Source organism: Acipenser ruthenus, chromosome 6, assembly GCF_902713425.1.
Source record: "Acipenser ruthenus chromosome 6, fAciRut3.2 maternal haplotype, whole genome shotgun sequence".
In the NCBI taxonomy this organism is placed as follows: Eukaryota; Metazoa; Chordata; class Actinopteri; order Acipenseriformes; family Acipenseridae; genus Acipenser; species Acipenser ruthenus.
Genome location: NC_081194.1, coordinates 59,746,239 through 59,759,224, shown reverse-complemented (window position 1 = coordinate 59,759,224; position 12,986 = coordinate 59,746,239). Strand labels below are relative to the sequence as shown.

General features: G+C 39.4%; 1 protein-coding gene across 1 annotated transcript in view; it reads right to left on the bottom strand.

The window, feature by feature from the left end:
• Nucleotides 1-1,515: 1,515 nt before the first annotated feature.
• Nucleotides 1,516-12,986, bottom strand: part of LOC117410872 (discoidin, CUB and LCCL domain-containing protein 1-like) — a 37,461-nt gene continuing 25,990 nt past the window's right edge. Inside the window, exons 7-15 of the mRNA XM_034017777.3 lie at nt 12,671-12,711; nt 10,169-10,372; nt 8,611-8,735; nt 8,357-8,504; nt 5,201-5,305; nt 4,996-5,080; nt 3,883-3,932; nt 2,688-2,807; nt 1,516-2,348 (exon numbers count right to left, since the gene is read on the bottom strand). Coding sequence (XP_033873668.1) covers nt 1,822-2,348; nt 2,688-2,807; nt 3,883-3,932; nt 4,996-5,080; nt 5,201-5,305; nt 8,357-8,504; nt 8,611-8,735; nt 10,169-10,372; nt 12,671-12,711 — 1,405 coding nt within the window. The 3' untranslated portion in view covers nt 1,516-1,821. The remainder of the gene's footprint in view (nt 2,349-2,687; nt 2,808-3,882; nt 3,933-4,995; nt 5,081-5,200; nt 5,306-8,356; nt 8,505-8,610; nt 8,736-10,168; nt 10,373-12,670; nt 12,712-12,986) is intronic.

Here is a 12,986-nt window from a genome sequence, read left to right as displayed (position 1 = left end):
ATATGGTTGACTGGTGCACCATTACTCCACTCCCAGCCACTGAACTCTGTAGCTCCTTCAAAGTGATTGTTGGCCTCTCTGTGGCTTCTCTCACAAGTCTCCTCCTTGTTTGAGCGCTGAGTTTTGGGGGACGGCCTTTTCTTGGCAGTGCTTGGGTGGTGTGATGCAGCTTCCACTTCCTGATTATTGATCCAACTGTGCTCACTGGGATATCCGGTGTTAGAATGGCCAAGTCAAAGTCCAGACCTGAATCCAATCGAGAATCTGTGGAAAGAACTGAAAACTGCTGTTCACAAATGCTCTCCATCCAACCTCACTGAGCTCGAGCTGTTTTGCAAGGAGGAATGGGCAAAAATTTCAGTCTCTCGATGTGCAAAACTGATAGAGACATACCCCAAGCGACTTACAGCTGTAATCGCAGCAAAAGGTGGCGCTACAAAGTATTAACTTAAGGGGGCTGAATAATTTTGCACGCCCAATTTTTCAGTTTTTTATTTGTTAAAAAAGTTTGAAATATCCAATAAATTTCGTTCCACTTCATGATTGTGTCCCACTTGTTGTTGATTCTTCACAAAAAATTACAGTTTCATATCTTTATGTTTGAAGCCTGAAATGTGGCAAAAGGTCGCAAAGTTCAAGGGGGCCGAATACTTTCGCAAGGCACTGTATGTATTTGTATTACTTTATCTCTAACTTCTGTAGAATGCTCTTTGGCTTTCATTTTCCTTCAGATTCACAGCCTGACCAATGATCCTTCAACAGTGGGGTTTTTATCCAGAAAATGTGACAGCAACTTTAATGGTTCACAGGTGGGGGCCAATGGTAAGGTAATTGTGTCCTCGTTAGGGCAATTTCTTTCATCGGTGTAAACTGGGAGCTTCCACAGCACAGGGGTTGAATACTTATGCAAGCAAGATATTTCAGTTTTTTATTTTTGTTAAAAATATTTCCCAACATAAAACCAATGTCACCTTACAATAATTGATTTTGAGTTTCAGTGTTTTAAAATAAAATATCAAACAGAACGAAATTTCAATGTAGCATTTGTAATTCAGTAATATGAGAGAATTGGTCAGGGGTCTGAATACTTCTGCAAGGCACAGTGTGTATATATATATATATATATAAAAGAATCAGAATCTTCCTATGGCAACTTGTTTCACAAGAAGCAGTTGCTGATGGAAAAGAGACTTTTGTACAGCACAAGAGACTTTGCACAAGAGAGCTTTTGCATAGCTACACAACTAATTCGTTCTTCATTCCTTATTTTAAAGAGAACCATGCAACAGTTCATTTCTTGCAAGATGACACTAGTCTAGTCAACATCTCCATTCAACAGTTACACAACTCTTAATAAATGTGTCACAAGTTTTTATTATTATTATTATTAACATGGGAATCTCTGAGGCTGCTTCAATCAATTTCACGTAACAAACAGCTTAAAGGATCCAGATTTACCAGATTTACCAGAATATACAAAAAGTAAAAAATACACCCCCCCCCCCCCCCCCAAAATAAAACAAAAAACAAAAAAACAAAAACAAAATGGAGCTTTAATCTACTGCTTCCAATATCAGTATCTGGAATATGCCTGCCAAAGCAGAATAGCAGGTCAGACATTATGTACAATGACCAGGTGTACTTCCATCATAATAAAATAGATTTAAGAAATAATTACAGTAATAATTTATCTCAATAAAGTTTCTTTAGTTCACTGGAAAGTGTTCAATTATTGCCATAAATAGTCAGCATCTGTGCGCTATAACAGTGTCCACACAGGTGCCATTTAATTTTTTTGTCGTTTTTTTACTGTTGTTTCTTTTACTGTTGCCGGGGACTTGCTGGTTTTAAACAGTCTCTAGGCACGGAGTAGCCTTCAGTCACTGACAAAGTGACCTGTGGCTTCTGATAGTCCGTACTAGCGGTTGCTGTGGCCAAAGCAATGCTCAGTTTAGGTCTATCATACCCTGCCTCTTCATTCAGCGTGCTTTCAGATATAACTTGTGGTGTTTGGTAATCTCCAGTGAGGCTTTCCTGTTTGTTGTACCTATTACAATCATTTCCATTGAAAGAAGGCTTCTTGGATAAACCAACTGCTGGCACATTGTAACCCGTGTCTGCTGTGTAGGCGTCTTTCCTGAAGTTGTGCCGCTCTATTATAGGGGTGGCATATTCTGGTTCCTGATTGGTCAAAGGCAGTGCATACTGATTGGCTGTCTGCAGATAGTCATAGTGGGTCGCTGGGTCCTGTCTGCCAATTTCCTCTTTAGCATCAATGTCTATTGGTCTGAACGTGGATCCTTTTCTCGTCACTGTCCCTGTTCCAATCATTAGGGGCTGCTGGTAATCTTTAAAAAAAAGAATTAAAAAATGTAAAATGTGACAGATAACGGTGGTACTTGATTACTGGGCTGCTGGGGGGTTGCAAGTGGTGGGGGTTTGTGCAAGCTCTCCCTTGTGATCCATTATGGTTATTTACTATTCTCAACTCCACCACCCTGTGATAAGTACAGGTAATGAAAAAACACAACCATGCATCACAGCAGAATGCAAACCAGTAATCTAATGAGGGGTGGGGAAATAACTACTGAAGCAATATGGGAACAACCCAGCATGTCCAATAGGTCAGTCTGCATGTAAATGCAAGAAAACTCTTTTAAAGTCAGGTCTGAATATCCAAACTTTACCTGCCATGTTACTTTTGACCACATCCAGTTTCTTCAGCATTTCTTTTTCAGGACTGTAGCTGATGGTAAACTCTGTGGACTGGTGCTTGGCAAAAGGCTGTTTGATCTGTTTCCAACAGCCTAAAAAAAATCAAAATTACAAAAAAATAAATAAATGGGAAACATGGCTTAAAAAAAAACACTACTAAGAGAATAATTACAGTGAAACTGAATGTAATGTTCTTTCGTCTCCATTGCATTAGTTTCTTCATGTCCATTCCTTTGTCACACAACTTTTCTGTTTGCCTGAGTTCTGCAAGTTCAACACCACCAACCCTGTGCTTGTAAATGCCTGTCTAATTCTGCAGCATGCACAGGCATGAATACTTTGGCTATCTTGTGTTGTGCTTACGCTTCACTTTCCCTCCTGTCACTGAACAAGATAACCATCAATCCACAGAGATCGAGATCAGGAAACAAATTACCATCCCAATGTGTCATGTGTTGCTTTTAAGGCAGTTTTATGTTCAAAGATGTAAACGTTTCAATTCGATACAAATGTCAAAACTCAAATTTCAAATCTAATATACTGGCCCTTTTTATTCTCGGTGGTGCATTTAGAATATCTGTTTATCCTGAAAATAATATATAAGTAACTGATCAAAGAGGCCAAATTAAGATTTTATTGCCATGAAATTAAAGGAACCATATATTTTGATTTATTTATAGGCATCTACCCAATATGTTGAATGTTACCATACATGAGTAACAGCTATGACAAATACACATATTTATTATTAATGACCAACATGGATGAATGGGTTTGATGTATTTTTTTTCAGTTCAAAAGAAATATAGCTTGATCAGATTTTACTTTGGTTTATCCTCGTTCCATGTGTCAGGGAGTGGTAAAGGTTAGTCCTGGTGACACAGAACAGCAGGAAATGTTTCATAAGCTGTCCAGCTAATTGATTCCAAAAGTCAAATAAGCATGATCTAAATTGCTTGGTATTCTACATTTTGCATGGCATGCTCAAGACAGATAGTTCATTCTGAATCAACTAACAAACAATTTATTGTGACAAAACAGTAAAGCGTTGTCATTCTCTGTAAGCGACTCAGATCTTCACTGAACGATAACGCAGACAGGATTCCTGACAGCCTTTTATTGTTGTGAGCTTTCATCCGAGAACTAAAGGTTTAAGTCCTTACTAACCTGCTTTAGGAGCATCAGATAACCCATATGCGTTTTCCTTTGTCCTCTTCCTACAAGAAAATGACAAATGTGCCTGTGAGCCTGGGTGACAGTACTCTTCTATCTCCAGTCCCACTGGGTCTCTCATTGGAGGTCAGCCCCCATTGTCTTTGGTTTAAAAACAACCCTTTGCTTTCTGCAGTGCTGTTTATTCATTAATCACTTCTCTTTCCGTGGGGGGGGGGGGGGGGGTTGGGGGTACGGATGGACAAAAACAGCTGCCGCATTTCCCAAAGGTAACCTACAACTCTGTTACTCTAGCTGTAGTCCTCCCAAACAATAGAGGTGGATATTACGGGAAAGAGATAACATCTAACACAATGTTGACACGTACAAGCGATCTGCAGAAAACAATGACATGTGCGGCAGGCTGTGCCTGTTGATTTTCCAAGCAATTAGTTGGATGTGATATTTTATATATTTGTTTAACTAGGCTCATACAGGTAATTGGGTTCCCTAATGGCTGATAAAGATATGGGCGCCCCTCAGATGGGATTGAGTGTACAGATGGGAGAAAGAGTCTGTCGCTGATAACGAACCCTGCTGAATGTTCGGTTCATCTATCTTAGCTGTTAACTGGCAACACACTCATAAACATGAAAGCTGGACTATGACTACCTGAGAAGACCTTAAAGTTGAAGGTAAGTATTAACAATATATTTTTTTTTCCTCCTAGACATATTATATTATCACTTTGCAACAATAAGTCAGTCAAAGGCTATTGTTTTCTCCAAATATTTTTTTAACCTACACTATAAAAGGATGCTTATCAGTTTTAGGAGGTACACAATACCTTTTTATACATACACCTTTTGGCACCAATACTGATCCTTTACATAACCCCCAAATTCTAATTAAGCCTTAAGTTTGCAATGTCAGGATCTTTACACCTTCATATTAGTCAATACTGTACCTTAATAACTACTGTTCGACAAAAAAAAAATATTATGAACTACAATGCCCCCTCCCCCTAAATTACCCAACTAAGGATTTTTGAAAATAAAAAAATGATTGCATCATTTGAATACAGGTTTGCTATTATAGCTATTGTATGTGTTAAAAGTTTCCACTTACTTCTGTAAAGCCTTGTAAACACAAACACCCACAAACAGAAGTACCAATGAGAGGATGGCAGGGACCACAAATATGGCTAGTTTCACTTGATGAGCAAAAGAAAAAATATTTTTAGTGCTTTGTTAAAACAGGAGTAAACATTTAGAAAACAAAGCAACTGCTGAATTAAAAATGGACCATTACAAACAATTCACTACATCCTTACATAGGTCAGTCTGGGATGGAAAAGGCTCAGTTATGTCTTCATCTTCAGCATGTGAATTTGTATCTGGGCTTGTGTTTTGTGGTATAGGTAACTTTGAAGCATTTACTGAAAAAATAAGAAGAAACAGATCACATTGATGGATTTAGATTGATATTTCAGATTCTGACAGAATGAATCCCTTCAATAGAGCAGTGCCCATTACTATACACAGATAAACTTTTATAAGGGTATTCACACAATAAAACTGACACACTTAAACTTCCTGTTTTAATGTAAAGTCACTAAATTTTTGTGGTCATACAAGTCTGGACAATATCAAAGCAGTTAAAACACGTTTTACTTGATCATTTTTTCAATTAGGGAGGGATGTGAACCGTCTTACAGAAAGTTCCCATGCCTGTGAACAAACAGACTCTTTAATGACACCAATGAGTTGTACAAAATTACTGACAGTCATAATTATTGATAGGTGCTGACATTTTCAGAAGCCTTAACCGGCCCTTTTTTAAAATCCTGTTCCTGAACAGAATTAAACATTAAATATTGTTAAAGTAAAACCTGTCTAATCCAGCCCCACTACATATTATTATTATTATTATTATTATTATTATTATTATTATTATTATTATTATGTATTTCTTAGCAGACGCCCTTATCCAGGGCGACTTACAGTCGTAAACAAAAATACATTTCAAGAATCACAGTATAAGTATTAATACATTACTTATACATACCGGCATTCTGTATAATTCAGCATCATTTTTGGGTCAGACCGTTTCATATATATGCTCACATGTCCCACTGAGGTCATTAACAGCAAATAAAATGTCTAAACTTTCATACAATCTCATGATAGAAAAAAAATGTGCTTCTTGAAGCTGAAAGCTTACCAAAACCAATACAAAGAGCTTAGTGAAAAATTCAAAAATCACAAGCAAACCATTCTGAAAAGAAAAGATGCCTACTTAAAAGCACCACAGAGAAAACCTGCCAGCTGACAGCGTCTAAATCCTGCATGCAGGTACGAACAAGTGAACGTCTTTCTATGGGAATGGATTAAACACACAGTGCTTGTAACAGGCAAATATTTTGTTGAGGCCTTGTTGTGTTTAGGTTTGCTGAGGTATTATTATGTGTATATATATATATATATATATATATATATATATATATATATATATATATATATTGTAAGGAAGCGGGTTGTGAGAGACAGCAGGGAGGGGGTTAAATCCTCCCTGAAAAAAGAAACATGTGAAAATGCACTTTTGGTTTATTGTTTGAATTTAATTGTTTAATTGTTTTATTAATGATCGTCCGCACCTGGGCGTTATTGGGCAATTAGACCCAGGTGTGGGGTTTAAAAAGAGAGCAGGCAGTCTGCTCGAGGCTGCTGAGTGGAAGGAGGCAGAGAGGTGTGCTGTCTCCGAGTAGCCATTGAATAAACGTAAGTGCTGTGTTAAACCGGGGTTTTTTTTAAAAGACGGGGAAACAGCTTAGCTGTCCCGTGTTAGTCAGGGAGTTCCTGTGTGTGTTAGTTAGTGCTCGTACAGAGCTAGGTGTTTGTTTTGTATTTTGTTTATTTCTTTGTTTATTAAAATAGCGCAACCACGCAAGAAAAATCCATTTGTGTCTGTTGGGTCACTGGTTTTAAAGGGGCAACGAACCCGAGAGAGGTGAATTCATTACATTTGGTGGCAGCGTGTGTGGGCGCCCCTACGACCCAAATAATGGATTTTAAAGAATTGATTGAAATGGTCAATCGGAACACGGCTGCTCAAAAAGAGCAGGTAAAGATGTGGAGACAGGAGTGGGGGCTACCTGACCCGGAGCCCACAGAGATAGACCTGCTGCTCCAGAAGTGGGAGCAGGTATGGGTAACGCCGCTGTCGGAGCCAGAGGGGGAAGAGCCGGAGCCCAGAGGGGAAGAGCTGCCGCTGTCGGAGCCCAGAGGGGAGAAGCCGCCGCTGTCGGAGTCCAGAGGGGAGGAGCCGCCGCTGCCAGAGCCCAGAGGGGAGGAGCCGCTGCTTCCGGAGCCCAGGGAGGAGGTGGAAAACATACCTCCACCACAGCCCCGACCACCACCCCTACTGTCCAGTCCGGCGTCGCTGCGTCCGGTCCCTCACCCCTTGCGCCTGGACACCCTGTCGGTTGGTCTGGACCTCCCGTCACTAGACCTGGAGCCCAGGAGTCGGCAGAATCGGGCACAGTTCTGCACCTGGTCCCCTGCTCCGCTCCTCACGGACACTAAGACGTCGCTGCGCTGCTCCCAGACGTCGCTTACGCTCCCCCTGGTCACTGCTTCGCTCCCCCTAGATGACCGGACGTCGCTGCACTGGGTCCCAGCTGCAGACCTCTGCCCGCTGCTGCAGCCTCCAGTGCCCCGGTTGCCGTTCTGGTCGCCCCTGTCAAACCGTTGGGGTCCTTCGTCGCCGGTGCGCGGTCCCTACCTGGCTGAGCCGGGACGTGGATCGATCCACCCTCGAGTTCGCCCGTGGAAGAGGGCGAAAATGGACATTTGTGGACTCGAGGGTGGGTGGTTGGGTTTCATGGCCTGTGTCTTGTAAAGACAAGGGGGGGGATGTGTAAGGAAGCGGGTTGTGAGAGACAGCAGGGAGGGGGTTAAATCCTCCCTGAAAAAAGAAACATGTGAAAATGCACTTTTGGTTTATTGTTTGAATTTAATTGTTTAATTGTTTTATTAATGATCGTCCGCACCTGGGCGTTATTGGGCAATTAGACCCAGGTGTGGGGTTTAAAAAGAGAGCAGGCAGTCTGCTCGAGGCTGCTGAGTGGAAGGAGGCAGAGAGGTGTGCTGTCTCCGAGTAGCCATTGAATAAACGTAAGTGCTGTGTTAAACCGGGGTTTTTTTGAAAAGACGGGGAAACAGCTTAGCTGTCCCGTGTTAGTCAGGGAGTTCCTGTGTGTGTTAGTTAGTGCTCGTACAGAGCTAGGTGTTTGTTTTGTATTTTGTTTATTTCTTTGTTTATTAAAATAGCGCAACCACGCAAGAAAAATCCATTTGTGTCTGTTGGGTCACTGGTTTTAAAGGGGCAACGAACCCGAGAGAGGTGAATTCATTACAATATATATTTTTTTTTTAATTGGATGCTACAGGAATGCGGTTTGCTATCTATACAAAGGCACTTGGCTTACCTTTTTGTTGCAGACATCCCAATAGCTCCACCTTCATGGCTATCCTCTGATGCCAGGTGTGTGGAATGATGCATATGTAGCGAGCAACGATAGATGGGAGGAAGTTGTTCCGTGTTTGGTGCCAGTAATCAAGGTTTCCTTCAAATATCTGTTTAAAAAAAAAAAAAAAAAAAGGTATCATTAATTATATGCACACGACTCCTGTACAAATCAATCAGAATTTAGGATAATATATCACAACACACACTTCTCACCTTTTCTTCTGTACCTCCAGCCTGCCTGTACATCCTCCATTTATGTCCATCTTTGCTGTGCTTGATTGTGTAACTCTGCACATAGAAGTTAAAACCTGGCAGTGTAGATCCTGAAGTGATGATTCCTGAGAAGACATGGCTATTTTATTACAAGGGAATTCATCAGGCAAAAAACTAAATGAGAAGCAAAACTGCAAATACCATAGAACGATATAGCATAATACTGTATTTCATACTGATTGAAACTTTATATTTGTACCTATTACAACATAAATAAGTGTTGCCTTCAGACTGATTAGTTCAATTGTAGTTCTTTCCCCATTCTCAGTCCCGTACACTGGCAGTTGTGCCGGTGATTTGGATACTTTAGCAGGAAATACATTGAGACCACCTGTGGTCCTTTTGACAGCTGACCTGTCACTGTTCAAAACTTCTAGCTTTTTTATTAAAATATTGTTACAAAGAGGTTTAAGCTGAAACCAGACACATTACTAGATATGTACGCATGCGTGTATGTATGTATGTATGTATGTATGTTAAGCTAATTCAAAAATCCATGTAAAATGCAAAACAAGTTAATTATTGATAATGACCATAAAACTATGAACAAAGGCTGCAATTACAACACCTGTTCTGATCTATTGGAGTCGAAAAAGGTACATTTTTGCACAGTTGCCAAGGTCAAAGAACAACGCTGGGTTGTATTTTTAGAGCGTAAATTACCAACAGAATTACCCATCAATAGATGGATAAGAGTGACCTTCAGAACTAAAAGAACATATTCTTCTTCAATTGCTTCATGCTCACTGCTGTTGATCAACTGCCCTGTTTCATGTCAGCAGTGCTTCCTTCTTGTTGTCTACATTCCAAACAAACAAAGTGATGTTCTCAGTGCAGTCAGTGATGCCAATGCACTCTGTCCAAACAGTGCCTGCATTATTCTATAGCACAGGGCTTAAATGTACAACAGATGAGGACAAAATTAACTTTTAAGAGGATGACTTTACACGCTGGGCTTGTGATAATGTCAGCATCATTATGCTACTATAATTAAACACAATTTATGCATGGATTTGCCCGTTGTGAAAGACATAGACAATGTAAGCCATTCTTTTATATTGCATAATAACCCCCAAATTCTAAGAAGATGGAAAATTAAAGTCATACTGGAGTTTGTAATTCCTGGATTGGTGAGTCACTTAAGGTTTGTACAGGATTTATACTATAAGCTTTGGGAAAGCATTACAGTTTGTGTTTTCTTTACATCTACAAACTAAAAATCTAAAAGAAATGGGACTGTACCTGTAACTGGGTCATCCTACTTCTCCCAAAGTCATTTATTTAAAAAACCTAAACAAACAAAAGCAAGCATCTCTCTTCATTCAACAAAAAGGATTTCATATTGATCGTCCTTGTAGGAACCCAAAGTATACTGGTAGTATATATTTAGCAAGGTTGATTTAAAAGTGTCAGACCCGATTGTCTTTGCTTTTAGCAAATAAAATATGAACTAAGAGTGGTTGGGTAATGATCTAGTGTACTAACTTTCTACACTGACCTGTGATATTCTTTTTCTCCCCAAGGTCTATAAGCATCCACTGGTGGGTGTTGTTATGATCAGCTGCCCACGCAGATCCTTGAACATCAAGACGGCCATTCTCTGCAGACCACTCAGTGACCATTTGTCCATTTTCACTGGTTTGCTGCCAGGCAGATGTGGCTGTGATGGCTCCCGCATCCAAGACCAGTGGCTTACTACAATCTAAGTACAAACATTATACATATATCATTGTATTCATATTTATACACCATCTAGTATTTATGTGAGTATTTGTTTTGCAGCCTTAGCATTTACCAGCCACCATTCTTCAGGAAACATATCCTTTCATCTTCAGTATAGACAACAAATTTAAAAATATCAACTTAGTGCAGGTGTGTGACAATATTGCACGTTCAGCAAAAAGAGCTTGTGCACTGATGCACTCAGAATGAAAGCCTAATAAAAGGACATAATTACAGGAGTGTGTGATAAATCAAGTGGGTGCGAGCCACTGCATTGCATGCCGAGCTCAATAAACACTTGAGCTGTCTATTGAGATTGAATCTGTGGGACATACTGTATGAGGAGGCAGAAGTGAATTTTTCATTTGTTTCATACCATAGGTTAAGTAGAAGACATCTGTTGGGAATACGTATAGATAAATGCTTGTGTCTGGACTTCCCACATTAAAAAAAAGCCTCACAAGGGATCACTTAATACATTCCCATGGAGACCACCCCTCTTGTTTACTTTTAGGTCACTACTCTTAATGTAATTCCATTGGGACGTTGTTGTTCCCACGCCTCCACCTCATATACTGTAAATTCTATTCAATTCCATTTTTTCAATTCCAATTCCATTTTTAATCCCAATTCCCTTTTAATCAATTCAAATTCCTATTCCAGTCATTTTACAACAAATGCTTTATTGAGCAAATAAATACTGTATACAGCTTAATGAATTGTCAGGTAACCTGATAAAGTCTACAACATAAACCTCAGTAAAGACTATGCCGTAAAACAGAATAGGAATTGAAATTGTATAAAAGGGAACTGGGGTTGGAAATGGAACTGGAATTGAAAAAATGGAACTAACCCCAACTCTGCTTGTATTTCATCAAAAGCTTCAATGATTACTATAAATCCCTAAAGCGAATACATTTTTTATTGTATTTAAGTTTTCTGTTCTCCACGACAAACTATATCATTTTGAGATTAACTTTGTGCAAGTACTGATAACATTAAAAAAAAACTACAGTATTTGTTTTACTTTTCTTAGGCAATCTTATCTGTTTTGTTTCAGTACAGTGAATTTCACACTGAAAGGTAACACCAAAAGCAGCTGCAGAACAATATTCATCCACATTACAAAGTACAATCCAGTGTTCACCTAACCATCGGCCTTTATAAAAGGCAGCAGTCAATAATGCCTTCTAGTACTAATTGTGGCAGCAGGTTTGTTAGCTGGGATGACACCAAAGCTCAGCTGCCATCAAACAGTCATCTGACAGGAATGGCTTTAGATGATCCAAGCCCCAATCATGAATCCATATTTATAAAAAAAATTAAATAAATAATCTTACAAAAAATAAATAAAAAATCAGTTCAATGTATAAAAAGGAACCAATACTGGTGGTTCTCAGGTGTAGAATGACATGTTTATCTAAGGTAAATATGTCAGCAACAATGTATAGAGTATGTCATGCCATTCCTTTCTTCTACATCCAAAAAACATTACAAATGTATTTTCTCTACACAAACAAGCCTATTCCCATAGACCCACACCAGTCAGGCCTATTCCCATAGACCCACACCAGTCAGGCCTATTCCCATAGACCCACACCAGTCAGGCCTAGTCCCATAGACCTACACCAGTCAGGCCTAGTCCCACAGACCTACAACAGTCAGTACATACATTATTGTTCTCATCTGTAGTGGGGAAGCAATTTGAACAATCATTCCTTCAAGCAGAGACTTTTCTTTTCCTCTGATTGAACTGCAATCCTGTCTTAACCCAACAACACACGTTCAATCTTCTGGCTTCGCTGATCAGCACTACATTAACTCAATGGAATGCAGATTGTGTGCAGTGCTACTTTGATAAACTGAAGGGCCTCAAATTAGATTTCTTCGGAAACAAAATGGATTTTCAGAACATGGTTTTGATCCCATTTTCTTTGGATTTAACATACCTCAGTATGGTCCAATTGGTTTAGACCTGTCAAATACCAGGTTTCTAGGGACATAAATATTAAAGCAAGCTGGTAATTCATTAATTTGAGTGGCGGCTGTTTCACTGTTACATCCTAATCAGAAGCCAGCAGCCAGATCTCTGTCACTGATATCTGCAGGTTTGCAGTGATACAGAAGTCTTAATGTAACAATACAAAAAACACAAACTGAAGGACTTTGTAATATATACCACCAGGTACCAGTACTAAAATAAAAATAATTTGCATCAAAATGTAAGTGATATACAAAATAATTATAGTATGAAAAAAATAAGAGTCTGTATCCTTACCATTGGTGCTAAACACAATCCGCTTGTCAGACAAAGACCCTCTGGAAAACAAAATAAATAAATCATAAGTTATTTGAGGGTATTCGTTGATTGTAATTGAAGTGATTAGGTGTGGGCTCCGACAGACAGGGACACCCAGTCTAGCACAATAAACCCTCCCCCATTGTTTCCTTAAGTAATTATCAGCAAAATACTGCCTCTGTTTACTTATCTTAAAGACATGTTGAAAACCCAATATTGAAGGAACAGAAATCATATTCTGCACAACTATTATTTAAAGTCGTGTAACTGTATCATAAGCCATAAATGATTGTCA